At 43.5% G+C, this 27,931-nt stretch overlaps 1 protein-coding gene across 3 annotated transcripts in view; it reads left to right on the plus strand.

Moving 5' to 3' along the window:
• Window positions 1-3,648: 3,648 nt before the first annotated feature.
• Window positions 3,649-27,931, plus strand: part of LOC100919527 (UDP-glucuronosyltransferase 1-6) — a 69,508-nt gene continuing 45,225 nt past the window's right edge. The window contains exon 1 of one of the 3 annotated variants that reach the window (XM_031968281.1): window positions 3,649-4,834. In XM_031968281.1, the coding sequence (XP_031824141.1) occupies window positions 3,974-4,834 (861 nt within the window). In that variant the 5' untranslated portion in view covers window positions 3,649-3,973. Of the gene's footprint in view, window positions 4,835-8,248; window positions 9,209-16,863; window positions 17,843-27,931 lie in introns of those variants that run through there. The other 2 variants (XM_031968280.1, XM_031968278.1) reach the window with 2 other exon arrangements.

The raw sequence follows: 27,931 nt of genomic DNA on the forward strand, positions 1-27,931 counted from the left end.
ATCTGATCAGCCACAGTCAGACACCCTGTAACTTGACTCTAACATAGCGATGTCATTTTGGTCCTCTTCTAGAAAGGACAACAACCAATGCTTCCATGGCGCTTTATTAAAATGTGCTTTACTGCATCATGGGTTGGAAAAGGGTGCATTTAATATTTCTGTATTTATTTCTATGTATTTATTGTACAAATTTTATTTGTATATATTGTGTAACCTATTTGTGAGGTTTAAATGCCCTAACATATGGTGACATGTACAGCTGTGAAAAAGATACCTTTTTGTTCCCATTCGGTTTTCTCCAGAGTTCGTTCCTAGTGATTTTTTTCTAATATCTTATCAATCTCCTTAACGTCTTTTTATTTATTTTATTTTTATTTTATGATTAGATTTATCTATCTCTGAGAGGGAAAATTGAGTTTCCCCACTGGTGTAGTTTTGCTGTCTATTTCCTCCAGTAATTCATTTAATTTTTCTTTAAGAATTTGGATGTCATGCCATTTGGTGCATATATGTTTAGTATTGATACTACTTCATTGTCCAAGTTCCCTTTTAGTAACCTGTAGTTTCCTTTCTTATTTCTTTTACTTAGGTCTATTTTTTGCTTTTATTTTTTCTGAGATTATGATTACTACCCCGGCCTATTTTACTTCAGCTGAAGCTTAATAAATTCTGCTCCAACTCCTTATTTTAACTCTCTGTGTGTCTCTCTATTTCAAGTGTATTTCTTATGAACAACATAATGTTGGATCTTACTTTCTAATTCATTCTCCTATTTGCTTCCATTTTATTCAGAGTTATGATTACTAACTGTGCATTTCCCTTCCCCCTATTTTCTTCTGTTTATCTTTCTCACTCTTTTCCTATCCTATCTCTTCCCTAAGAGCTTTTTTTTTTTTTTTTTTTTTTGCTTCTAACCAGTGCCTTTTAAAAATCTATTTCTCCCTTTTATCATTTATCCATTCTCTTATTCCCTTCCCCTTCTGTTGGGTAAAATGGATTTCTATTACTGATGGAGTATGTATATATACTTTCCTTTTTTGACCCAATTTAGATGTGAGTAAATTTCAGGTTTCCTGCCCTCCCCATTTTCTCCTATATTATGTGAGATGACTTGCTCTATTCTTCCTTGCTTGCTGCTTCTCCCAGAGCATCCCTTTTTTCACCTATCCAATTTTTTTTTACATCCCAACTAATTGACTCACTGCCACACTCTCTTTTTATATAAGCATCTTTCTACCTGTACTAATAATGACAAAATTATTAGGAAATACATGCATCATCTTTTCTTGTAGAAAGGAAATCAACCTTCCAGGATAATTGTGAGGATCCAACGAGATAGAATTTGAAAGCCATATTAAGCACAGTGCCTGACACATAATAGGCATTATGTAAGTGTTAGCTATTATTATCATATAGCATAAAAGTATACAGATTATAAATAGAAACAAAGAAATACAAAGTTTCAGAAGGGATCGGATATTTAGGGAAAGTGTCATATAAAAGCTGGCATTTGAAAAATATCTTAAAGGAAATTAGGGACTATTTAAGTTTAACTATATTAAGTCCTTCATGATTTTTCTTTCATGTTAAGAAGCAAAAAATGCTTCTCTTGAGTCTCGTATTTGAAAGTCAAATTTTCTATTTAGCTCTGGGATTTTTCATTAGGAATGTTTAAAAGTCATCTGTCTCATTAAATATCAATCTCCCCCTGTAGGTTTATATTTGGTTTTGCTGGGTAGGTTATTCTTAGTTGTAATCCCAACTTCTTTGATCTCTGGGATATCATATTTCAAACCCTCCACTCCTTTAATGTGGTAGCTGATAAATCTTGTGTTATCCTGACTATAGTTTATTTGGGTGTTTTTTTTATCCTTTCTGTTTGAAACATTTTCTCTTTGACCTGGGACTTCTGAGATTTGACTAGGATACTCTTGGTAGTTTTCATTTTGGAATTTCTTTCATGTGGTGACCAGCAGATTTTTTTTTCCATTTCTATTTTATCCTCTGGTTCTAGGATATCAGGACAATTTCTTTTGCTATCTTCTTGAAATATGATATTCTTTGATCATGGCTTTCAAATAAAGTTCCAATAATTCTTAAAGTATCTCTCTTTGATCTATTTTCCAGGTCAATTGTTTTTTAAAGAGATATTTCACATTTTCTTCTACTTTATCTTGAGTTTTCCTTGTTTCTTGATGTCTCATGAGGTCATTAGCTTCCACTTGCCCAATTCTAATTTTTAAAGAATTATTTTCATCAGTGATTCTCATCAGTACATTTTTGTATTTCTTTTTCAGTTTGGTCAGTTCTGTATTTTTTAAGGTGTTATTTTCTTCAGTGGGATACTAACCCTTTTAAGTCAAGCAGTTAATTGTCTTTTCTTAATGTCTTTCTACTTTTTCCTCTACCACTCTTATTTGATTTTGAAAACCATTCTTTAGCTCTTCCCAGAATGCTTATTGGGCTTGTGTCCAATTCACTTTTTTTTCTTCCAGTTCAACCTTTCTGTTGAAATTTCACCACAGAAGAAACTGAGGTTTCTTGATACCTTGGTGAGGGACACAAGGAGTAAGCAGCAGATCTTCGCTCCTTTTTGTCAACACCAAAGCCAGCATCCCTTGAACTAAACTGTGTCATGTCGGCCTTCAGAGAGTCACCGAGTTGGCTCTGGGACTCAGTTTCCTATATCCGTAAAGTAGCCATGGGTTGGATGAAATCATTTCTGAATCTCTTCCAGTCTCTACACTCCGTATCCATTCTCTGCTCCTTGTGGCTCTCCTCAAGTAGGATTGGGCCCATTTCACAGATGGTTAGGTAACTGCTGGTGCCCCGGCAGTGATTTCTGCCGCCGCTTCCATAGACCATGAAGTATTTCTACAACAAAAAGGACTTTGGGCTAAAGTTGAACCCGGTGTTACTCAAGATTGTCATTGGATTCGTTTTGCTGATAATGCGCGTCAGCGATTGTATTTCTTTCCTTTATTTCTTTGGACTCTTCCCAAGTGTAACTCCTGCCTCCTTCCCCCTGCGGTCATTTCTAGACGAGCTGAGCTGGGCGCGCTGAAGGTGCCCCGGCCAGGCTCAGGCGCTCTCACATGTGCCCACACAGACACACGTACAGAAGGGCGCCCACGGGGTCGGGCAGCGCAAGCAGAGCAGCCCGTCCCCGCCGTCCCCGGCAGCGCAGCCCCGTTAGCACACGCGTGTGAGTGCCCCCGTCCCCACACGCGGGCACCCGCACTCCCTGTGCATGCACACCCACGCGTGTACGGGCAGGCTTCTCCCCTTCCCAGCTCATCTTGTGGCCCCTTTTCCCTGCCGTGACCCTCCGATCCTGGGGCTGCCCGAGCGCTCTCCCTCCTCATCCCTGCCTCTGGCCTCCTCTGGCCGGCTTCAAGCCCCAGCTAACATCCCACCTCCTCCCAGAGGCCTTCTCTGGTCCTGCCCTCCCCGTGGGTCATCTCCAAATTCTCTTGCTTGACATCCTCGGGTCTCCTCCGCCAGAATGGGAGTTCCCGGAGGCCGGGCTGGCTTCTGCCTCTCTTTGAATCACGCCTTGGCCCAGAGCCTGGCGCCCAGCCCGGGCTTGATACCTGCTGGCTGGCTGCCGACACACCCGGGGCAAGGCCGCTCCATCCCGCTGCGCCCCCTCCCCGCATTTCCATGCGCTTTGCCCTTTGGAAAGCCCGGCGGAGCCGCCTCGAGGCGCTGAGCTGCGCGTTGCCCAATGCCTGAGGGAGCCGGAGGGCTTCGTGGACTGTGATCCAGCCCGGGGCTGGAGCTGCTCCTCCTCGGATGATTAAAGGCTATTTGTGAGTGCGCCCTGATTAGCACATGCGATTAGTCAAACATTGACTAACGCCATCCGCGTGGACGGCACCCTCCCTTCCTTTGAGCAGCCTTCTCTCCACTCCCTTTCAGGGCTCAGAAGCCCCACGGCCGGCCGCAGGCTCCCGCCGTGCTCCGGGTGCTCATGGCTTGTCTCCCGCAGCCTCGCGGCCTCCTTCCGCTCTGGACCTGGCTCCTGCTGGCCGGCGGCGCGGCCGAGGCGGGCAAGCTGCTGGTGCTGCCCATGGACGGGAGCCACTGGCTCAGCATGGGCATGGTGGTGGAGAAGCTGCACCGGAGCGGGCACGAGGTGACCATGGTCATCCCCGAGGTGAGCTGGCGGCTGGGCAGCTCGGTGCCGTACCCCGTGAGGACCTACAAGCCGTCCTACACGCTGGAGGACTACAACCGGGTCTTCCGCAGGTTCGCGGACAACCAGTGGGACGACATCCCCAAAGACCTGTCCTCGGCCCTGAGCAACCCGAACACCACCGTGCTCTTCGAGTATCTTTTTTCAAACTGCAGGAGCCTGTTCCAGAACGCCGAGCTGCTGCGCTTCATCAGGGAGAGCGCGTTCGACGCCATCTTCTTCGACCCTTTCGACCAGTGCGGCTTCGTTGTGGCCAAGTACTTCTCGCTGCCGTCCGTGGCCTTCACGAGGGGCCTGTTCTGCCACTTCCTGGAGGAGGCCGCGCAGTGCCCCAGCCCCCCGTCCTACGTCCCGCGAGGGATGTCCGGGCTCTCAGAGTCCATGACCTTCGCGGAGCGGCTCCAGAACTATGTCCACTACCTGCAGGAGGTGTCCCTGTGCTCCCTTTTCCTCCAAACCCCCGTGAACATTGCCGGCGACATCTTGCAAAGACCCCTGACCGTGAAGGAGCTCTACAGAGATACGGACATCTGGCTGCTGAGGACAGACTTTGTCTTCGACTACCCCAAGCCCTTGATGCCCAACATGGTGTTTGTTGGCGGCATCACCTGCCATGAGTCCAAGCCCCTGTCTGAGGTGAGTCGCCTTCTCTGGTCCAAGCTGGCTGGCTTTGGGGGGGGGGAGAGGAGGAGGAGGAGGAGGAGGGGGAGGAAGGCTTTCTAAAAGCCTTCAGCTCACAGTTGTTAGAATTTCCTCAAAAACCATCATAATCTTAGTGATGGGCAAAGTAGTTAAGATTTCAATCAATCAACAGACATTTATTAGATGCCTACTGTGTGCAAAGCACTATGCTCAATTCTGGGGGTGCTAAAAGAGGTGAAAGTCTGCTGTGGGGGGGGCGCACACTAATGAGGTGTGCAAAACACTTGACAGATATTTCCTGTGTTGTCGATCTTTGAGTCTGGGGGGGGGGGGGGAAGAGCGATTGTTATCCCCATTCTACAGATGAGTCCTCTTGCCTCCAGACTCAGCATCCTACCCACTGTGCATTCCAGCCGCCCCAAATTGGGCAATTAGGCAATACTTAATGAAAGACAAAACCTGAGAACCACAAAGATCTGATTGTTCTCTGATTCCGATGCCTGAAAACTTCTCTATCCTGGGACTCAGGGGCATCAGGAGCTCCTTTCCCTTTCTCAGAACCAGCCCTAAAACTAACAGCTTGGGGAAGTTGCCAGGGCCCCAAGGGACTCGGATCACTCCCCGGCCTCTGTTCCCCATAGCTGCCAGCTTCCCATTAGAACAAACCCTTCAGGAGGGCCAGTATTGTATTGCTCCGGCTTGTTGCCGGAGCCCCAGCGCTTCCAGGAGGGACGCTGGGCTTCCTGAGGGCTTCACCGGCTTTCACTCATTCCCTAAAGTCACTCCCCGAGCGACAGCTCAGAGGCAAGCGTGGAGCCCAGAGTGGCCAGACACCCAAGCCAGCCCACTCCGCTCCCCTGCCTCTCGGATTTATCACCACATTTGCTTGTGATTATGGAGCTGTCTCACGAATAGGAAACGAGGCTAGCAGAGGTGAATGGAAGCAGAAGGGGCCAACCTGGGAGTCCGGAGATTGGGTTCTGTCCCGGCTCAGCCACTGACCCGTTGAGTGACTTATCTTCCATTTTATCTTCCACTCAGTTTACGTCTCCCACTCTTATCTGTGTAATTTGGGGCAAGTCACTTTAAGTGCAGAGAAGACTGAGCCTCATTTTCCCCATCTGTAAAAGGAGGGGGTGGGATTGGAGAGATGCTGAAATCCTTTCCTGGTTTTGATCCATGGTCCTCTAACCCGAGGTTCAGTATGCCCTCTGGAGGACTGGCCCATCGTGGGATTATTTTTGTCCGCAGAAGCTCAGTTTCTCAAACTTGGAGAGACTGTGAGCCATCCCTGAGCTTTCGAAATCCTAGGTTTGAAGTATGGGTCCTGGAAGCCTTGGCAATGTTCATCCCCTTTCTGGGTCTCAGTTTCCTCGTGTGTAAAATCAGCATTTGGACTTGATGGCCCCAGGGTTCCTTTCTTGCTCCCCAGCTTAGCTAATTCAGGGCTCCCATGCTTAACTCAACTTTGAAGGACTCAGATTCTTGGCAAGCCTCAGGACTGCAAACTATAGCATGATGGAGAGGGGGGGAAATGGCACCATTTTTTTCTGTGAAATTCCCAGCCCCTCCTCTTAATCCAGGTTTGTGTGGCAGAAAGGGGTGGATGCTCAGCTCTGAGCCTTGGGTTTAAGTTCTGCCCCAACATTGGACAGCCACATCACCTCAGGGAAGGCCATTTCATTGCTCATAAACTCAATTTCCTTTCCTGTAAAATGGGAACAGTTTTATCTAAGGCTTTGACTTGTGAGGGTTGTTGTGAAGTTCAGCAGGGATTCTAAGCTTTAAAGGATCATTCATTCATCCTGTTAACTAGTCTGTCAAGGCTCAAACCAATCTCGATTGGGTGAGAATCTCAGAATCAAGCTTCTAAGTGCGTTTCATAATACACCTAGGATTAGAGGAAATGGCTTGAGAGAAAGCCTCTCTCCTACAGTGGGCAGCCAGGTGAATGCGGGGAGTGGGGAGCGGAGAGCGAGGAGTGGAGAGGAAGGCTCTGTAAAAGGGAGGGTGAGAAGTGGCCGGCGGGCGCGCTTCCACCCACAGAGCTGGGAGAGCTTGCGCCCTGGCCCTATGAGGAGCTGCCTGTCTGGCAGAGGATGCGGAGCTTGCTTGGTTGGTCGTTGTATGGGGAAAGCTGAAAACACAGAAAAAAGGAGATGGGGTTTGTGATGAGGGGCAGAGAGCCATCATGTGTAGCAAGCCAGCCTGGGAGCCAGGAGGGATCTGGATTCAAGTCCTGTCTCCATCACACCGGGGTTGTGTGGCCCTGGGCGAGGCACTGGACTTCTTAGAGCTGGAGATGGCAAAGAAGGTACCAGCCTACATTGGCAGAAGGGGTTTTCCCACCTGGGAGTAAAATCAAAGGGGGAGCAGAGCCATGAAAGAAACCAAGACAGACCCCAGCTGACAGTGTGCATGTATTCTTAAGCCATGGCCCCCACTTCTACAGCAAGGGTAGAGAGGGCCATTTTCTCTGCTTCCCTCCAGGACCAAGACAGCATCTACCCAATGCTTTAAACTTTGTAGTCAACAATCAACAAACCCAAAGGGTACCCAGAGCCCTGCCTGTCCCACGGGGCTGAACGGTGACGCTGGAATGAAATGATTTATGGGAGACCCAACAACAGTGGGAGAATAAGGGATCGGGGGCCAGGTGGCTCCTTCAGTCTCACTAGTCCAGGCTTGCTGACAGCTAAGCCCTCATGTGCGTGGGTTCCCAGGGTTCTGTGGGCTGGTTCTCAGCCCCACCCATCATTCCCATGGCTTCCCTGCTGGCCCCAAGCAGAGCACGGGCTGGGCTTGCACGCACGCTGATTCTTTTGTGGTCCATTGTAGAAAATTTCCCAGTGAATCTGAAAACAGGAAAAGTCAAGCTGCTCAAAGGTCTGTCTCTACCCAGAAAACTCAGCTAGGGAAATGATAGCTTGGAAGGCTCTGGAGGGAGAGGCTCACCTCTAACAAATGATTCCAAGGAGTATCTATCAAATGATTTCCAGTAGGAAACTAGTGGCAGCACCTTGCAGAGTGCAGAAAGGGAGAAAGACATTTTCCTCTGTTTGTCAGGCACCCAATTTCTTCCACTGATGAATTTCTCAATTTTTTTTTAACCAAAACCAAATCATCTTTAAGAAAACAATACTTGGTTGCCATCCAGCATAGTAGCCACTCCAACTGGTTTTATATCCATCACAAAGATGTCAGACGCCTCGTGTATGGTCTTTGTCCTTAAGGGGTTGCCCAGCCAAGGCTGGGGACAGAGCCCTGTGACTCAGCATTGGAAGCACTCCCTGCGGTGAAGGCTTACCGACAGCCTCTGTGGGTGTTGAAATGTGGCACATTCATTTCAGGTGAGGTCCATGTTTACCAATAGGACTCTGCATACCCGATCAAAAGCAAATATTAGTCTGTGCCCTTAGGCTCACTTGGAGATCAGACTCCTCCAGAATTTTGTGGAAAGGGAAGAGAGAAGAAAGGGAAGAGAGAATTATCTTTATTTCCAAGATGAGGCCTCCCAGCTTTCTCCCCTTGTATTGGAGAATAGGAAGCCTTTTCTGCTTAACATTCTGGGGCCTTGCTGAAAGTAAGAAACTCCTGGTTTTCCCTCAAGATGGGAGTCATTGGCTCAGCATGCGGGATGTGACTGAAGAGCTCAGTAAGAAGGGCCATGAAACTGTGGTCCTCGTGCCAGAAGTCAATTTGCTCATCAAAGAATCAAAATTCTACAAAAGAAAACTCTACCCGGTCTCCTACTCCCAGGAGGAGCTGAATAAACGCGTCCAGACATTTAGCCACAATCTCTTTGCAGAGAGATCTTTCCTGGGCAAAGCCTGGGTTGAGTACAGAAATAATCGGCTGCTTATTGACATGCTATTCTTCAACTGTGACAGCCTGCTGAAGGATAGGGAGACCATCAGGTACCTCGAAGAAAGCAAGTTCGACGCCCTCTTCACCGACCCCGCCATGCCTTGTGGCCTGATCCTGGCTGATCATTTGTCTTTACCTTCTGTGTACTTTTTTCGAGGCTTTCCCTGTGCTTTGGAGCACACGATGAGCAGGACCCCGAACCCCGTGGCTTTCATCCCCAGGTGCTACACTGCCTTTTCTCATTACATGACCTTCGGGCAGAGAGTGATCAACTTCCTGGTGAATGACTTAGAGAACCTCGTCTTCAAGGACTTGTACACAAAGTACCTCAAGATCGCATCTGACTTCCTAAAGAAAGAGGTGAGCCTATCGGCCCTCTATAGACAAGAATCCATCTGGCTGCTGAGATACGATTTTGTGTTCGAGTATCCCAGGCCCATCATGCCCAACATGGCCTTCATCGGAGGGATAAACTGCAAACCAAAGAAAAGGCTGCTACAGGTTGGTGAACTTTGTTTTCTTGGGCTCTTCTGCCCAAGCTTGCTAACAGCTAAGCCCTCATGTGCGTGGGTTCCCAGGGTTCTGTGGGCTGGTTCTCAGCCCCACCCATCATTCCCATGGCTTCCCTGCTGGCCCCAAGCAGAGCACGCACTGGGCTTGCACGCACGCTGATTCTTTTGTGGTCCATTGTAGAAAATTTCCCTTAACCCTGCCTAGGACCCTGTCCTGGATGCACGTCTGGTCGGTGTTGATTGGCTGCTTCTGACATGTATTGAAATGAAATAGTGGCTGGCGCTTTTCCCCGTCACTGAATCAGCCAACCAGTCTGTTGCTGTTCTGGACAGAGGAGACCCTGGTCTGCTGACCCAGAGGATGGACTGACTGACTGTATTCCAATAGAAAAGGGGATGTCATATCCAACTAAGGAAACAGCCAGGACATTCACTGGAGGAGTGAGGGAGAAGGAGGAAGGAAGGAAGGAATAAAGGAGTAAAGAAACAAGGAAAGAAAGGAAAGGAGGGAGGGAGGAAGGGAAAGACAGAGAAAGGGAGGAGGACAAAAGGAAGGGAGGGAAGGAAAGAAGGAAGGAAGGAAGGGAAGGAGGGAGGGAAGGAAGCAAGGAAGGAAGAGAAGGCACATCAGTTCATGTAAGTCTCTCCAGGTCTTTCTGAAATCATTCTGCTGATCGTTCCTTACAGAACAGTAATATTTCATAACATTCCTAGACCACAATTTATTTGGCCATTCTCCAACTGATGGGCATCCACTCAGTTTCCAGTTTCTCACCACTATGAATGGGCTGCCACAGACATTGTTGCACATGGGGGCCCTTTTCCTCCTTATCTCTCTGGGACACAGACCCAGTAGTAACACTGATGGATCAAAGAGTATGCACAGTTTGTTAGCTCTTTGGGCATCGTTCCAAATTGTCACATTTTAGCCATCTTGCAAAAGAAAATACACACACACACACACACACACACACACGAAAAGAAAGCTAAAAAAAATGTTTCACTCTGCATTCAAAGTTTATCAAAAATAGAAAGAAATCTTCCACTTGATCTAAGTGGACCTTGGTTCTTTTCAGATGAGACTACTGAGAGGAAGAGATTTTCAGTGACTTATCCAGGGTCACAAAGTGTGTGGAGGACAGTTTCTGAGCCTTTGTCCAGTCATTGTTACTACTCATTTTATGGGGGAAGAGGATGATAAGGATGTAGGAGAAACCAACATGGAAGTACTTATCATGGCGCCACACGTGATAGTGGAGTGGAGTGGCCAGTCAGTGCCCATTGTTCATTGATTAAATTTCACTCTGTAGAAGGCGCTGTCTTGGACTCTCAAGGTGATATCAGGTCAAGTTCACAAAGATTTGTGAAGGGCCTATTATATGTCAGACACCGTGCAAAGAAAGCCCAAAGACCAATCCCTGCCCTCAAGGAGCTCCCAGTCTAATGAGAGGATGCAGCATGGAAACAAATGGATGCAAATAAGATACCAACAGGAGACAATGAAGAGCACCAACAGATGGAAGGCACCAGCAGAAAAGGACAAGGGGCTGGTAGAAGTGAGCATTTTAATGGAAATTGGAAGGAAGCTGGAGGAGCCGGGAGCCAGAGGGGAGGAGGAGGAAGAGAATCCCAGGCAGGGTGGGCAGGCAGCCTAGAAAACTGCACGGTCCCTGAGATGGATTGCCATGTGTGTGCACAACCAGGGAGGTTAGTGGGTGGAGTGGCGGAAGGAGAACGTCAGAGGCAGGGGGGACGCCAGAGGAAATCTTGGGAAACGGGGGCTCCGAGCCATTAGAGCCAAAAGCATGTGGCAGGGAGTAAGATGTAGGAAGACTGGCAAGGTGGGGGGCTAGTGATGAAGGGCTTTGAGTGTGGTGATGCCTCCATCGGGGTGGCAGTGCCAGAGGGAAGGGACGTAGCCATAAGATGCTTCTGAGGTAGGACTAAGAGGACTTGGTGATCAGTTGGTAAAGGGGGAGAGATGAATAAGAGAGTGAGAAGCTGAGGATGACACCTGGATTTCAGTCTGGGTGCTTGGAGACAAAATGTTGGTAGCCTTGATAGTACAAGGAAAGTTTAGCGAGACTTTGAGGACGGGGGAGAGAATTCCTTCCATTTTGGACATTCTGAGTTTGTGTCTTTGGGATTTCCAGTTCATGATGTCATATAGGCAGCTGAAAAGGTGGGACTAGAGGTCAGCAGAAAGGGTGTGGATATAAAGGTAAAAGGAACGTGGCTCCTGCACTCAAAACATAAATGGGTCTTCGAGATGTGAAAATCCAAGAAAAGCTCTCCCTGCGTGCAAGGCGCTGACGATATTGGACCTTCCAGTGTAGTGGGGAGGGCAGTGGTAGGACGCCAGATGAGTTTGCTCTGTTATTGGAAATAGGAGAGAGAAGACTGTGCTTTGATCCTCTCTGGAGGTCTGTGCCACACTTTCCTGCCGATGGATCAGATCACTCTCTTCCTTCCCCGAGGCATCATGCAGGAGGGCGCTTTTCCAGCTCTTCTTTCCTGCTGCTGTTTCACTGCAAGACCTTTCTTTAGGTCTTCTCATCCTTCAGCAGCACCAGAACAGCTTCTAGGTGATCCACTGGCGATCAGAGCTTCTCACCAAAGAGTGGCCCACCTTCTCTTTGGGGCCCCCTTCCTGGATGACACCTCTTGTACCGCCTCTTGCCCACTGATCCTTACCACTAATATGATGACCACCAAATGGTCGACAGAACCCTAGAGCCATAGGGGCTCATAAGGTTGATTTGCAATTGTAGGTAGAAAGAAGGAGGAATTTGGGGGAGTCACGTTGAGTCTCACGTGCCCATGGGATCTCATTCATGCTTCATTTAGTTCTGATCCAGCATTTTTTGGCCATTGATTCCCTGGGAATTATAGCCAATCGTCCAGCAACTAACAACACGTCCCATTTGTTTTCCAGCTCTTTCTTATATTCTAGAAGTAGAAGGTGAATCTTATAGGGGAGGCAGTGATGCATGGGAGGTGCTCTAGCAGAGAGAGAGCTAGTGCTGAGGCTGCTAATCCCTGGGTGAGAATCGCAACCTGGTCTTCACTTGGTGGTCAGGGACAACTGGCTCTACTTCTCTGCACCTCAGTGTCGCCAGATATAAGCTGGAAATAATAACACTGGTCAGCCTTGCTTCTCAGCAACTCTGCAGCATAATATATGTGGCCCCTCAATGCCATGTGTTCGGGTCTTCTGTTGTGCTCATGCTCAACAAGTGTTCAATTCAATTAGCATTAATTTGGTATCCACTATGTGCAGTCACTGTGTTAGGTACTGGGACCCTGAGACAAAACTAAATCCCAGCCCTCATTCTATACCCTCCCACGAAAGGACGTTCTGCAATCAAGTGCTCTCTCTCTCTCTGTCTCTCTCTGTTTGTCTCTCTGTCTCTCTCTGTTTGTCTCTCTGTCTCTCTCTTTTCTCTGTCTCTGTCTCTCTGTCTTTGTCTCTCTGTCTCTGTCTCTATCTCTCTTTCTCTCTCTGTCTCTGTGTGTGTCTCTCTGTTTATCTCCTCTCTGTGTCTCTCTCTCTCTCTTTCTGTTTCTCTCTCTCCCTTCTCTCTCTATGTCTGTCTGTCTGTCTCTCCATGTATGTGTGTTCTAGTTTGTAGAGACTCTGCCATGGTTGTGCACTTTAGTCAGAGTTTCAGATCTGGAACCCAGATTTACATGTGGAAATAGATCTTCCAGCAAATATTTGATAAAAGGCAAACAAGTGCACTCCATGCTGGGATGGACCATGGAAGTTCAATCAATGTGCCCAGTGGAAAAGTACAGATATTCCAAAGCCTACGATGACTCAGGGACTTTGTTGCCATTTCATAATCATGCCTTCTTTTGAAGATTTGCTCTCTCAGATAACTGAACATGGGTTGGAGCTAACCAAAGTCTTAACCTAAGGAGCCCTTGGAGGGTGATGCTCTCAAAGGAGCACTTGGAGGGTGGTGTTTTCAGGCATTCGTTCACTCAGCAAATGCTGAGTGTGCCTCTTATTTGAGAAAAGGACCCAGTGCTGGTTGCTCTGGGAAATCCTTGAATCCGAGGCTCCTCCATTTCAAGCTGGAGGCAGCTCAGCAGGAAGCTGCTCAAAGCCCTCTCATTTCTCAGGGAATGTCGGGGGATACAGGGAGGAAATAAGCATTCATAATTCACCAGAGGCTTAGTCAGCATGTGTTACATGCAGCACCTTGCCAGTTCCCTTTCCTATTATTCCCCTTTACAACCCTCTGTCCCTCTTCCCTTCCCCCCGTTCCCTTCCCCCCATTCCATGCCCCATCCCCCGGCCAGGATTATGTCTATTATGTTGATGCTTTTCTTCCTGCTTGAAAATGCCAGACTTTCATCCAGATTGGTCCAAAAAGTGGACCAAGGCAGGAAGGCTTCAATCCGAAGTCCTTCAGTAGATCTGAGTTTTAACTGGTCATTTCTTCACGGGTGCGTGTTGCACCCAGCCTTGCCCACTCACCCATTTATAAATCACTCTTCTGAGTCTCTTGAGAAACAATCCTATTTCCTTTCTGACATCCAGTCACCCATTGCCTCTGAGGGCAGTCCCTCCCATCACAGAACAGAATTCCTATTGAAACCCATGGGCCACTTCTTAATCAGCAAGGATTATATGTCAGGCTTGGGGCTATTCCATAGGTCAGGAAGGCATTTGCAGTGAAATCTTGGGAAAGTCACCTAAACTCTCTCAGGCCTCAGTTTTCTCATCTGTAAGAACAATCCCAAGGTTGTTGTGAGGATAAGATGACAAAATATCTCTGAAGGACTTTTCCACTTAAAGCACTGCTAAGTGCTAGCTTACTGTTACTATTTACTAATATGATTATTTTTCAGGGATGCTTTTTCAGCTCCCTTGAAGCTGTGAGATTCTATAATTTAATGCTGTCAAAGTCACAACATTGGGCTTCTGAATGGAGATTGAGGTCTGATGAAATTGCAAACAAAAAAAAAAAGGACAGTGAGGGGAATAGAGCTTATGGAAATACCCAATAGAGAAGACTACGGACAAACAGCATCTGCATCCTCCATGCCTTTTCTCCTTCTGCTTGCTATGTGCGGATGCCCTCCACCCTTACTTCAGCCTTGTGGAATCCTGACTCAAAGCCCAGGTCAATTGACATCTGTAACTCAAAGTCTCCCCAGTTGCCCCCTTTCTCTGCCTATGTACTTTGTGTGTGCTTGTCTGGACGCACGTGCAGTTCTCCTAGAAGAATACGTGAGGATGATCTCTTTTTTGTGCTCGTGGCCGCAAGGCCCGACATGGTACCTCAGACAGAATAGGGGATGACCAAATGCTGTGTTGGATCAGATTGAATGGGAAGAGACTGGAAGAACAGCAGAGATCACGGATTTTGAAGTAGTCTAGACAAGAGGAGATGAAGGCAGAAATTAGGACATGGGCTCTAGGTAGAAAGAAGAGAACAGATGAGAGAGTTGTTGATGAGGCAGCATTGGCAAGTTCCCAACTGATTGAATGTGGGATGTGAAGGAGAGGGAAGGGTCAAAGCTAACTCTGAGAAGGTGAGCCTGAGTCATTGGCAGGCTGGGGAAGCCATCACCAGAAGCCAAAGATTTTGGTTGAGAAGAGCTCAATGTGAGGTAGGCTAAGCAGCTTCAGTGCTAATTCCAATTCCAGTTCAGTTCAGTTCTTCACACACTTGCTAAACTTCTGCGTATGAGGCAGAAAGGCTCAAATCTTCCTCTAAAACACTGAATTACAACTCTGGGTTTGTTTCTGACCAAGAAGGCAGAAAGAAATGCTTGTGTGAGGAGACACGAAGGGGCAGACTCTTGAGTCATGTCACGTAATCACATCATCCCTTCATAATCTATCAAGTAAGTGAGCAATAAATCAATATTAAGCACTTGCTCTGTTCCAGGTATGGTGTGCAGCACTGGGGATAAAAAAAAGAAAGAAGGGACAGTCCCTGCCTTTAAGGACCTTAAATAAGGTGTAAGAATAGGGAAGCAACAGGCAAGCAAATAAACACAAAACAAGCTCTCTATAAGATAAATAGAAAATAATTAGAGAATGTGTAACTAAAATTAAGAGCAATCAGTGAAGGTTTTCAGTAATAGTTGGAACTTAAAGGAAACCAGGGAGGTTAGTAGGTAGAGCAGAGGAGGAAGAGCATCCCAAACAAGGAAAACATCCCTTGAGAAGAACTGAGACCTGAGAAATGGAGAGTCTTGTTTTAAGAACAGCCAGGAGACTCGTGTCCCTGATGGGGAGAACTATGCAAGAAGGCTGGAAAGGAAGGGGGGAATTGGATTATAAAGGACTTTGAATGCCAAGCAGACCATTTTGTATTTGGTCCTAGAGGCAATAGAAAGCCACTGAAGTTTGTTGAGTGAGGAGCAGGGGTGAGATTAGTGGTCTTGCACATTAGGAAAATCCCTTTGGTGGCTGAATGGAGGATGGACTGAAGTGAGGAGAGATTTGAGGCAGGGACCCCCCCCCCGTAAACTATGGCACTACTCCAAGAATGAGGTGATGAGCCTGCTCTAGAATGGGGACAGGGTCAGAGGAGAATAGGGGGTACATTGGAGAGATGCCACAGAGGTGAGAACAGATCTTGTCAGCAACTTGGACAAGGAGAGGAGTAAGAAAGGGATCCAGGATGGCCCGGAGGATACATGGATCCTGGGAGGATGGTGTTGCCATCTACAGTATTGGGGAAAATAGAAAAAGGGAGAAGTTTAGAAGTAAAGATAAGTTTTGGACAAATGGAGTTCAATGTGTCTACTAGACTCTCAGCTCATGATGTGTTGGAGACGAGAGAGAGGGGGGCAGGAAGATGTGTTTGAGAATCATCCATGGGATGTTAAATTAAATCCATGGGAGTGATGAAATCAGCAATGATCTGACATACTCTGTAGACTTTTGGAGAACAAACTACAAAGGAAGGACCTTTCTACTTTTGGAGCTGAACATAGATGACTCAACAGGCTTTGGGGGGATCTTTCAAGAACAAAATTCAGATAGCCAAAGAGGAAGTTAGAGAGGAAGGAGGAGGAGGAGGAAAACAGTACAGAAAATGGGAGAGAGAAATCTAAAGAAAGAGGGGATGCCAGTGTGCCATGCAGCCGAAAAGTCAAGTCAGACAGGAACAGGAACCACATCATAAGAGAACAAAAAGGAAGCTATGTGGGCCACTCATAGGAAAAACGGGGCAGATCCGGTTGGAGGGACAAGTTGGCCAAAAGTAGCCAAACTCCTGGCCAAATCCTTTCCCTTCCCTTGGACGCAGTTTTCTCTCCTGTAAAATGGAGGATTGGGTTTGCCAATTGGGGGAGGGGAAGGGAAGGAAAAAAGCTAGAACACAGTTTTGTAAGGGTGAATGTAAAAAATTATCCATATATACACATATATATTGAAAATAAAAAGCTGTAACTATTTTTAATGGAGACTTGGATGAGATGATTTCTAAATCTCCTTCCATCTTGAAATCTTGGAGACTGCGATTCTGCCATACAAATAAGTTTTGTTGGGTTATATTTTTGGCCAGAGGAAGACAGATTGGTGAAGAGGGACAGAGAGATATTGGCATTTCTTTAATGATTAATCTAAGAAAGTCAATTATATATGGGAAGAAGCAAAAGTTCAATGTCTTTTGTAATTTGGGTCTCAGTTTATTGCTTCCATGCCCATGTAGATAAAGCCCGCAGCTCTTAAAACAGACAGCAGAATCTGCAGACCTTGCTCTTTCTCAGGGATCCTAGATTCGCCCAGATGGCCAGAGGGCTGCGATCATGCCCCTGGGCTCTGGTGAGGCTGGCTCTCTGTGCTGCCTGCCTGGGCTTTGTCCAAGGAGGGAAGCTGCTGGTGTTCCCCACGGATGGCAGCCACTGGCTCAGCCTGCGGGAAGCGGTTCAGGAGCTGAGTCTGAGAGGCCACGAAATAACTGTCGTGGCCCCGGAGCTCTCCCAGCAGATCAGAGAAGGACGGCACTACACTCTGAAGACCTTCCCAGTCACTTGCAACAAGGAATATTTTCAAGATTTAATGGTGTCTAATTTACAATTGGCATTTGACCCGCAACCTTTTCTGAAGAGATTTTTTGACATCTCTGTACTCTTTAAGAAAATTATGGATCTCAACCATAACTTTTGTAGAGACTTGATCTCTAACAAGGAACTGATGAAATCCCTGGAAGAGACCCACTATGATGCCGTTTTAACTGACCCAGTTATTCCCTGTGGAGCCATTCTGGCACAGTATCTGTCCCTTCCAGCTGTTTATTTCATGCGAGGAGTTCCATGTGGCTTAGACACTGAAAGCACTCAGTGCCCTGACCCATCCTCCTATATCCCCAGAATGGCCACAGAAAACACGGACCGGATGACGTTCCTCCAGCGGGTAAAGAACATTCTATACCCTTTGCCCCAGAGTGTGGTGTGCTACTTCTACAAGCAACGCTTTGCAAGCCTAGCTTCCGAACTCCTTCAGAGAGACCTGAGTATGGTGGATGTCCTAAGTCATGGATCTGTGTGGCTCATCAGAACAGACTTTGTGATGGATTATCCCAAACCAGTCATGCCCAATATGATCTTCATTGGGGGCATCAACTGTGCCCTTCCCAAGCAGCTCTCCCAGGTTGGTATGACACATTAGCCAACATTTCAGGTGACACCTAGTGGGCTCATTGGAGCATCTGTTTCTAATAGAAAATCTGGTTCCATTTTTAAATAGTCCCCAAACGTTTGGCAACCCAGCAGGTGCCGAGAAGATGGCCGTCGCAGCTTCGTGAGGTTTTCTGAATTAGGCAGAACTCTAGGGCTGGAATGAGGGGGAGGGACTGATCTGAGTGGTTTTGGTACCAACGCTTTTTGTCCCGATTTCTTTATGTTCTCACTGCTTTTTCAGGGACTTAGGAATCAGGAGATCTGATAGTGCCATTGACTAACTGCGTGGCCACGGCTAGAGGGATCTCGCTTCTTTGCAGCTTAGTTTTCTCTTTAGTGAAAGGAGGGAGAAGGAATACATAGACCTGGGCTTCTTAAATGAGTCTTTGGGGCTTTGGTCATAGGTTGAAGGGATTTCAGAGACCATAATTTTACAAATGATGAAAGGCAACCTGGCTTGGTGGGTAGAATACTGGACTTTGAGTCATGGATTAAATTCAAACATTTGCTCACATAGACAGGGGTACCCACACACTGGACTTTGGTATCCTCATCTGTAAAATGAGCCTGAACTTGGGCAGCTCGGTGGCGCAGTGGGTAGAGCACCAACCCTGAAGTCAGAAAGACCTGAATTCAAATCTGACTTCAGACACTTAACACTTCCTAGCTGTGTGACCCTGGGCAAGTCACTTAACCCCAATTGCCTCAGCAAAATAAATAAATAAATAAAGATGAGCCTGAACTCAGTGATTTCTAAGGTCTCTGCAGTTTCTTATAAAACTGAGGGCAGCTACATGCCAGATCTAGATTCAGGAAGACTCATTCTATTAGCTGGGTGACGCTGGAAATGTTACTTCACTCTCTTTGCCTCAGTTTCTCCATCTGTAAAATGAGTTCAAGAAGGAAATGGCAAACTATTCCAGTTTCATTGCCAAGAAAACTCTAAATGAGTTCACAGAGTTGAACATGACTGAAAATCATTGAACAATAACAACAAAATAAAATTCAAGTTCATGTAATTCAAGTGACTTGCTACAGGTCATGGAACTAGGAAGCCTTAGAGGCAGGTGCTACATCATGAATATACGTATGTGTATATGTGTGTATACATACATATACACACATACATATTTTGTTGTTTCTCCAATTACATGTTAAAAGAAATCTTTAATATTTTTAAAATTTGAGTTCTAGATTCTATCCATTCCTCTCTCTCTCTCTCTCTCTCCCGTCCCTGAAACAGTAAGCAATCAGATCGAGGTTTTACATGTACAACCATGTAAAACACTTCCCTTTTAGCCATTTTGTACAAGAAGCCTCCTCCCACCCTTTCCCTCCTCACCAGTGTTCTATTTCTGATCCCTGCTTCTCCCAATTCCTCCATTTCATCAATTCCCTCCATTCTTCCCATCCCTTTTTACTTCCTTATAGGATCAAATAGATTCCTGTCTCCAACTGGTTATTCCCTCATTGAGCCGGTTCTGATGAGAGTAAGATTTAAGTATTGTCTACCACTTCTTCCTCTTCCCCACCATCGTGATAACTGTTTCTTGCCTCAGTTTGATCTAAGTTCCATTGCCTAGAGTTATAAGGTAAAAGCAGAGGAACTGGAATTCAGGGAGAAATATCCCCCTCCTTTACTGATTCCTTCTGTGAGTGAACTGGGATCTTTACCCTTCAGATGTAACAGTAGAGAAGGCATAGGAATTTCCCTTCAAAGCACAATTGAAAGGGAGGGGTGTGCTGGATGGATTCAATACTCCCAACAGCAGCCTCAACAGAGCTGTAAAGCCTCTTCTATCCTTTCTGTGTGGACGTTTCCTAGTTTATCATTACAGTGAAATTGTAATGAGCTGAGGCTTGAGTTGATGCACCGAGGTCCCAAGCACGTGAGGCTAAATAGTAATTGGACTATACTCTATTAATATACATGCTTGGAGAAAGAATGGCCCCCACCCACTCTCTGTGCAAGTCCTGATGTGTTGTATAGGAAATGACGATTTTGGTGGGTGAAGGCAGAGAGACAGGAAGAGAAGCTGGGAGAGATTGGGCCTGGGTTCTATGCTGGTAGCTGCTGGTCGGGTGGCTGCTGGTCTAGCTAGCTTCTTGACTCAGCTGCACACATTGCTATCGCCGATTCTCTTCCACCTCCGATCTTTCTTCACTGAGAATAAAGACTGACGATTTTTCCCTAACCTGAATTCGTGACTCCGGCAGATTTTAAAATACACCGTCTTCACATGAAATAGAGAAGCAATTTATCTAGGGATAGGGATTGCATCTAGGACAGAGAACAATCCGAGAAGTTTATTCAGAAAGAGCGGGAGAATGACTGTAAGTCAATCAATAAGCATTTAGTAAGCCCTTACTAAGTGCTAGATGTGCATTGTGTGAACAGCTAAGGAGAGCTCCCTCCATAAGAAGAATCCATGTGTTTTTTGCCTGTGAAGAAGTCAGGTCAAGATATTCTTCACAGAATATTTTTATTTGTATTTGTCCAGCCATGTATATATTTGCTGAATCCAAGGCACTTTCATCGTGGATTTTGCACTTTCCTTAAAAGTTCTGGACGTCTCAGTAAAAGAGCCCATGTGGCTCTGCCCCTGCCTCAGTCTCTGTCCTTTAAGCACCTATGCAGTGTCAGGGAGTCAGCAAGTGTCCACTAGAATTTACTCTGCTAGGTACTACACTAGGGTTGATGGTACAAAGGATAACAAAAACATGGCTCCTGACCTCAGGAAGCTCAGGTTACAATAAAAGGGAGACTATGTGTATAATTGAGTATGTCTACAGAGTACAGAGAAGTTCATCAAAGAGGGGCAAGTACACAAGGGTCAAAGTTGGACCATAAACTAGCTGAAGCAGTATTAGTGTACAGGTCAGCACCTGGGCTTTATCAACATACATAAACAACACCATAAAGCTCACAACAGGTTGCTGGCTTCAGGAACTAAACCAGTTGTCTTTATAGCTTTCAAGAAGGATTCCCCCTTGACCCTAGGCAAGTCACTCAACCCAATTGCCTCAGCAAAACAAAAAAAAAAAAAAAGGATTCCCCCTTTAAAAGTATTTGGCTTTTTCTATTGAGCAGCTGAGATATTCCTCAGGCACAACCTTTTCATGACTTTAAAGGGCTCTGATCTAAAAAAGAACTTAATAGAATAGAAAGAGCCTTGGCTTTGAGATGAGTTATAAAATCTGGATTGAAATCTTGCTCTGGCTATTTACTGCCTATTTGACTCTTAACAAATCTCCTAAGGCCTCTGAGTCCAAGTTTTCTCTTCTTTAAATGATGTTCCTTGCATGACCCCATGATCCCATTCCTAGCTAAAGAATTAGAAATTCTTAGAATTTCTTAGAAATTCTTAGAAAATGAGGATCATTTTTGTCATAGAGAAGAAAAAGAAATATCTACCCATGTTTAATCATTAACCTAAAAAGGTCAATTATATGTTTAACAAAGTAAAAGTTCAACCTCAAAACCTTAATAAAGACAAAGCACAAAACTGCCAGACTGTAAAAGCGAACAAAGCAGAGTTTAAAGACCATACTTCTTCCTTGAGATCCTGGACTTTGCAGAGATGGCCAAAGAGTTCCACTCTTGGCCCTGGGTTCTGCTGAGGCTGGCTCTCTGTGCTGCCTGCCTGGAGTTTGTCAAAGGGGGAAAGCTGCTGGTGATCCCCATGGATGGCAGCCCTTGGCTCAGCATGCGTGAAATCATACAGGAGCTTGGGCTGAGAGGCCATGATAGTCTTGTCCTGCCCCAGAGCTGTCCTTGCAGATCAGAGAGGGACCATTCTACACTTTGAAGACCTTTCCAGTCACTTTCAGCAAGGAACACTTTCAGGAGAGGCAGATCTCTTCTGATTTCCTCTTTGAATCAAAACCTTTCCTACAACGATTCTTGGAAATGGCACTGGGCATGAAGATGTATGCTGATATGCATTTTAGATTTTGCACTGATTTAGTATCTAATAAGGAACTGATGGAATCCCTGGAGCAGACCCACTATGACGCTGTTTTGACTGATCCTGTGAATCCTTGTGGAGCTGTCCTGGCTCAGTATCTCACCATTCCAGCTGTGTATTTCTTCCGGGGAATGCCATGTGATTTCACAGCTGTAGGCACTCAGTGTCCTAATCCATTCTCCTATATTCCAAGGACATTCACTGAAAACACTGATCATATGACCTTCCTGCAGCGGGTGAAAAACATTCTGTATACTTTTCCCCAGTCTGTGGCATGCCATTTGTTTTTTTCACCTTTTGCAAGATTGGCATCAGAACTCCTTCAGAGAGATTTGAGAATAGCAGATGTTTTGAGCCATGGATCCATCTGGCTCCTGAGGTCAGATTTTGTTCTGGATTTCCCCAGACCAGTCATGCCAAACATGATCTTCACTGGAGGTTTGAACTGTGCTAATAACAACCACCTCTCACAGGTTGGTAACACATCACAACATGTAACAAGTCATCACACTCATTGTTACTCTTTGGTCAAATTAGAGCATATCGATTTTCTTTTTTAACATATTGGGTTTTTTAAGAGAAAATACACGTAAAGACCATTTTAAATATTTGGGTGTGTTTTTATGGTTTTGAGTTCCAAATTCTATTCTCTTGTGTTGTTTGTGAGCAATCTGCTAGTGGCTGCTGGGCATCTAATTCTGACCCTGTTTTTTGTTTTATGAGAAGATGATTATTTTCCCCCAACAGCATGGTCAGTAAGTTTGTCCAATATTGTGAAGCAGCTGTTATCTGAGTCTGCTTGCTGAGGAATGCAAACAGCACTATCAAAGTCTTTTTCCATCCTGTTCCTCTGGATCGTCACAGGGTGAGACACTGCTATAGCTGTTGAATCTTGTGCGATGAAATTTTCTCTAACATCATAGCAGTCCATCATGAAGGCAAACTTTCTGACAAAAGGAGAAGTAGAATTGTAGTTAGAATAGGCATTTTTCATAAGTCTCTCATAAGTCTTCTGGCTCGCTTCTTTGATATGTTGGCCCATTTTAATTATCCTGACTGAAAAAGCCTTACTGTGTCTCTTCTCCCTTTCCTTCCCTGCAGGTTATCTCTGCTGGGAGGATCCTACTCATGAACAGCTCTGGAGCACTGCTGATTCTTTGTTTCTTGTGTTTTCTTGTGCCCCACGTTGGGCGCCATTTGTTATAGGAACCACTTGCTAGTGGCTGCTAGGGATCTATTTCTGACCAGCAGAATAGATCCCTTCATGTGAGAGGATGACAACAATACAAGGAGACTGGGAAACAGTTGCATTCTCTGACTTCTCTCCTTTTGTCTCCAATTTATTTCATTCCCAATTCACAAGCAACATCTCTGTCAGTAAAGGCTGATTTGCAATTCCTTCAGGGGTGTTCTGATTCATAGCTGTGGGGGTTCTTAGAGAATTGACCTGATCCTTCACACTTAGACATGGTCCTTAACATTACCTGAAAATGGTAAGCAAATACGTATGGGAAATCATGTAAGGATTTCCACATTAGTCATTTTGTGCAAGAAACCAAGAATAAAGGAGGAAAGAAGGGAGGAAGGAAGGAAGGAAGGAAGGAAGGAAGGAAGGAAGGAAGGAAGGGAGAGAAAACATTGCTTCAGTCTGTATTCAGACACCATCAGTTCTTTCTCTGGAAGCAGATTGCATTTTTCATCATGAGTCCTTTGGGGTTGTCTTGGATCATTATAATGCTGAGAAGAGCTAAGTCATCCACAGTTCTTCATTGCATGATGTTGATGTTACTATGCACAATGTTCTCCTGGTTATGCTCATTTCACTCTCTGTCAGTAAATATGATTACATTTTAATGAATCTCCTATCAGTAGATGATCCAATGCAGTCCCATACCTGTAGAGATAGACTAGAGAGGAATAAATATATGATTGTTTTTTTTTTCTCACAAATCTTTCTCTGTAGGGATTTCTTTGTGTTTTCCTTTCCTCTGATTCTCTGACCTTTAGGTCATCAGGAATCAGGAATCCTGTATTTTAGTCCAGTTTTGCCACTTTCAAAAAAATCCCTTGGTCAAAAGGACTTGACTTCTCTTGTTTTTTGTTTTCCTCTTTAGTTAAAGAAAGGAAATATATTACATAACCTCAGGTTTCTTTTTTTTTAAAAAAATTTTATTATAGCTTTTTATTTACAAGATATATGCATGGGTAATTTTTCAGCACTGACAATTGCAAAACCTTTTGTTCCATCTTTTCCCGTCCTTCCCCCAGAGTTCTTTCACTGGGTATTGCTGGTTACTGATTCATTACTGATCTATTGGAACTGATTTGGTTCATCTCATTGCTGAAGAGGGCCACGTCCATCAGAATTGATCATCATTTAGTATTGTTGTTGAAGTATATAATGATCTCCTGGTCCTACTCATTTCACTCAGCATCAGTTCATGTAAGTCTCTTCAAGCCTTTCTGAAATTATTCCACTGGTCATTTCTTTTCTTTTTCTTATTTTTTTATTTAATAGCCTTTTATTAGCAGGTTATATGTATGGGTAACTTTACAGCATTAACAATTGCCAAACCTCTTGTTCCAATTTTTCACCTCTTACTCCCCACCCCCTCCCCCAGATGGCAGGATGACCAGTAGATGTTAAATATATTAAAATATAAATTAGATACACAATAAGTATACATTACCAAACTGTTATTTTGCTGTACAAAAAGAATCAGACTCTGAAATATTGTACAATTAGCTTGTGAAGGAAATCAAAAATACAGGGATTGGGAATTCAATGTAATGGTTTTTAGTCATCTCCTAGAGTTCTTTCTCTGGGCGTAGCTGGTTCAGTTCCTTACTGCTCCATTGGAAATGATTTGGTTGATCTCGTTGCTGAGGATGGCCTGGTCCATCAAAATTCATATAAGTATTTTGTTAAGTATATAATGATCCCTTTCCTGCTCATTTCACCAGCATCAGTTTGTTTCCTCCAGGCCTTTCTGAAATATCCTGTTGGTCATTTACAGAACAATAATTTCCATAATATTCATATACCAAATTTATTCAGCCATTCTCCCAACTGATGGGCTTCACTAGTTTCCAGTTTCTACCATGGGGCGGATAAAACTTGGACTACAGGTCCCTTTTCCTCTTTATGATCTCTTTGGGATATAATTGTAAACTGCTGGACGGGTATGCAAGTTTGATCTTTTTGAGATATTAAACTACTCTCCAAATGGTTGGATTCGTTCCAAACCCACCAAAATGCATCAATTCCCAGTTTTCCATCCCCTCAACAATCTCATTATTTTTCCTGTCATCTTGCCAATCTGACAGGTGTGTAGTGGTATCTTAGAGTTGTCTTAATTTCTTTCTCAATTAATAATGACGGACATCTTTTCATTGATAGAAATAGTTTCAATTTCTTCATCTGAGAATTGTCTTTCATTCCGACCATTTTTCAATTGAGAATGGTTGATTTTTATAAATTAGAGTTAATTCTCTATTATTTTGGAAATAGGCCTTATGAACCTTTGTAAAAATATTTTCCCAGTTTTTCCCTTCTAATCTGTCTGCATTAGTTTGTTTGTACAAAAACTTTTCAGTTTGGTATAATGAAATTTTCTATTTTGTGATCAGTAATAATTGTTCTTCTTGGCATAAATTCCCCTTCCACAGGTCTGAGAGGTAAACATCCTGTGTTCCTCTAATTTTATTAATAATTCATTCTTTTCCTGGTCCGAACCCATTTTGACCTTATCTTGGGTAGGTGTTATGGGACCAATGCCAGTTTCGCCATATTAGTTTCCAATTTTCCCGCAATTTTTTAAACAGTTTTTTAAAATGAGGTTTTGGGTTTGCGATAGGGGGTTTGTTATTGTTTTGTTTTTATGTAATGTTTTTGGGCCTAAAATGGTTTTGGAATCGCCTTTTTTTACTGGCGTTTGCCACCTTATTTGTTTTTTTCTTAATTTTGATTTTTATTTTTGTTTTTTCCTTGAATTTTTGTTATTTTTTAGGCAAAAAAGTTTTAGTTATTGGTGCGCAAAAATGTTGTTTAAGGTAATTTGTTTTTTTTATTTTGGCTTCCCTTTTTTTTTTCAATTGGTTGATGATTAATTTGTTGGTGGTTAATTTGCCTAAAGTTTTGATTTTCCCTTGGGGATAGTTCCTTTTTAATTTATTGGGGAATTTTTTGTAATCATGTTGGATTTTGTTAGTGTTTAAGAATGCTGAGACTTTGGGATTTGGCAATTTGCAAAGTTGTATTTTTTAAAATTTTAGTAGAATTTGGGGTTTTTGCCCCATCGTGCAAAGAGTGTTTTCCTTTGTTTTTTTTTTTTGATTTTTTCCGCCATTGGGGCGCCCCTTTTGTAACGGTAGTGGGAATTTGTTTACTGACGGGGGGCGTTTTTATTCGATGTTATGATGGAAAAGATGCTTGATTAAGGGAAAAAGTTTTTTCCTTTTGGTTTTTTGGTGGAGGGATTTTGAAATGTTTTTTGACGAGATGATTGGTTTTGAATTTGATTATTAAATTATATTGAAGTTTTCTAAATTAAAGTGATTTGGTTAAATTCTTGATTGTGTTTTCTGGGGATGATTTTTGTAGTCTTTTGTAAATTTATTTAAATTTTTTCTAGGAGATTTTATATTTTTTTTTGCAATACCGGTTTAGGTATGTCCATTTGTGTTGAAGGGGTTTGGTGATTTTTCCTTTTTTTCTAATTTATAAAGAGGGGTTGCTTTTTTTGGGAAATTCATGTAAATCCATTTTTGGGTTTTTTTTGGGAGTTGTTAATTGTTTTTTTCTTTTTCTAAGGGTTTTCCAATTCCTTTTCTGTTGTTGGGAAGTTTTTTGGAGTGTTATTTCATTAGGTTCAAATTTATTGGATAAAGTTGAGAAAATAATTTTGTTTTTTTTCCTTTTCTTGGTGGAAAGTTTTTTCTTTTTGCCCCCCCTTTTTTTTTTTTTTAAAGTTTTGGCTTATTTCTTTTTTTCTTTTATAGAACCAAAGTTTTATTTTGTTTTTTTTTTTTTATAAATTTCTCCTTTTTTTCTTTATATTTGTTGGGGGTTTTTTTTTTTTTTTTTTGGGCCCCTTTTTTTTCTTTCTTTTTATTAAGAATTCAAAGTTAAAATTTATTAATTTGGGGGTTTTTACTTGGTTTTTTGTGTTTTTTTTTTTTTTTTAAAATTTTTTTAATTTTTTTTTCTTTTTTGGCAAAGTTAAGGGTTTTAAAGATTAAAAAAATTTTCTATTTCTGTTTTTGCATTTTTTTTAGTTTTTGTAATTTGTCAATTTTTTAATAGGTTCATAATTGGAAGAAAGTTATTCCTTTTTTTTTCTTTTCTAAAGTTTTATATAATTTTTAAAGATTTTTTTTTTTATTTGTTTTGTGGTTTGATTTGTTAATTTGAAGGTGAAGGTTGAGATTTGTTTTTTTGTTTCTATTTTTCTTAATTTTAACTTTTTTGGGTGGATGCCTTTTTTATTTTTTTGTTTTTCCCGTTGTTTATGTTTACCCTTTGGGATGTGTTTCCTTCCTTTCCTCTTTTAAAGATTTTGCTTTTCTTGATTTGAGATAGGGATGGGATTTTTTTCCACCTGAAGATAATGTTTTGTCCCATTTTTTTCCTTTTTCTTTGTTTTGTTTAAATGTGTTTTTGTAAAAATATTTGGGGTTTGATTTTTGATAGTTTTGTTTTTGGGGAGTTTCCCTTTTTAGGTTAGTTAATTTTTTGCCATTAAAAAGATTTGCTTTTTTTTTTTGCCTCCCCAACCCTTTTTTTGAATTTTTATATTTATGAGTTTATTTTTTTTTTTAATTTTTTTTTTTTTTATTTTTTTTTTTTTTTCCCCTTTTTAATGAGGGAGGAATTTTTTAAATAAAGCTTATTTTTTTTGGTAACTTTGAGGAAATTTAAATGTTTCCCTTTTTTCCCTGAAATTGATGTTTTTATTTTTGGGATGGTTTTTTTATTTTTTCCCATTTTTGCCATTCCCTTTTTCTATTTTTTTTTTTTTGTACAATTTATAATGTTTTTTTTGTAATACAAAAAATAATTTGAATTTTTTACCTTTTTTTTATTTTTGGTT

Source organism: Sarcophilus harrisii, chromosome 4, assembly GCF_902635505.1.
Source record: "Sarcophilus harrisii chromosome 4, mSarHar1.11, whole genome shotgun sequence".
Classification (NCBI taxonomy): domain Eukaryota; kingdom Metazoa; phylum Chordata; class Mammalia; order Dasyuromorphia; family Dasyuridae; genus Sarcophilus; species Sarcophilus harrisii.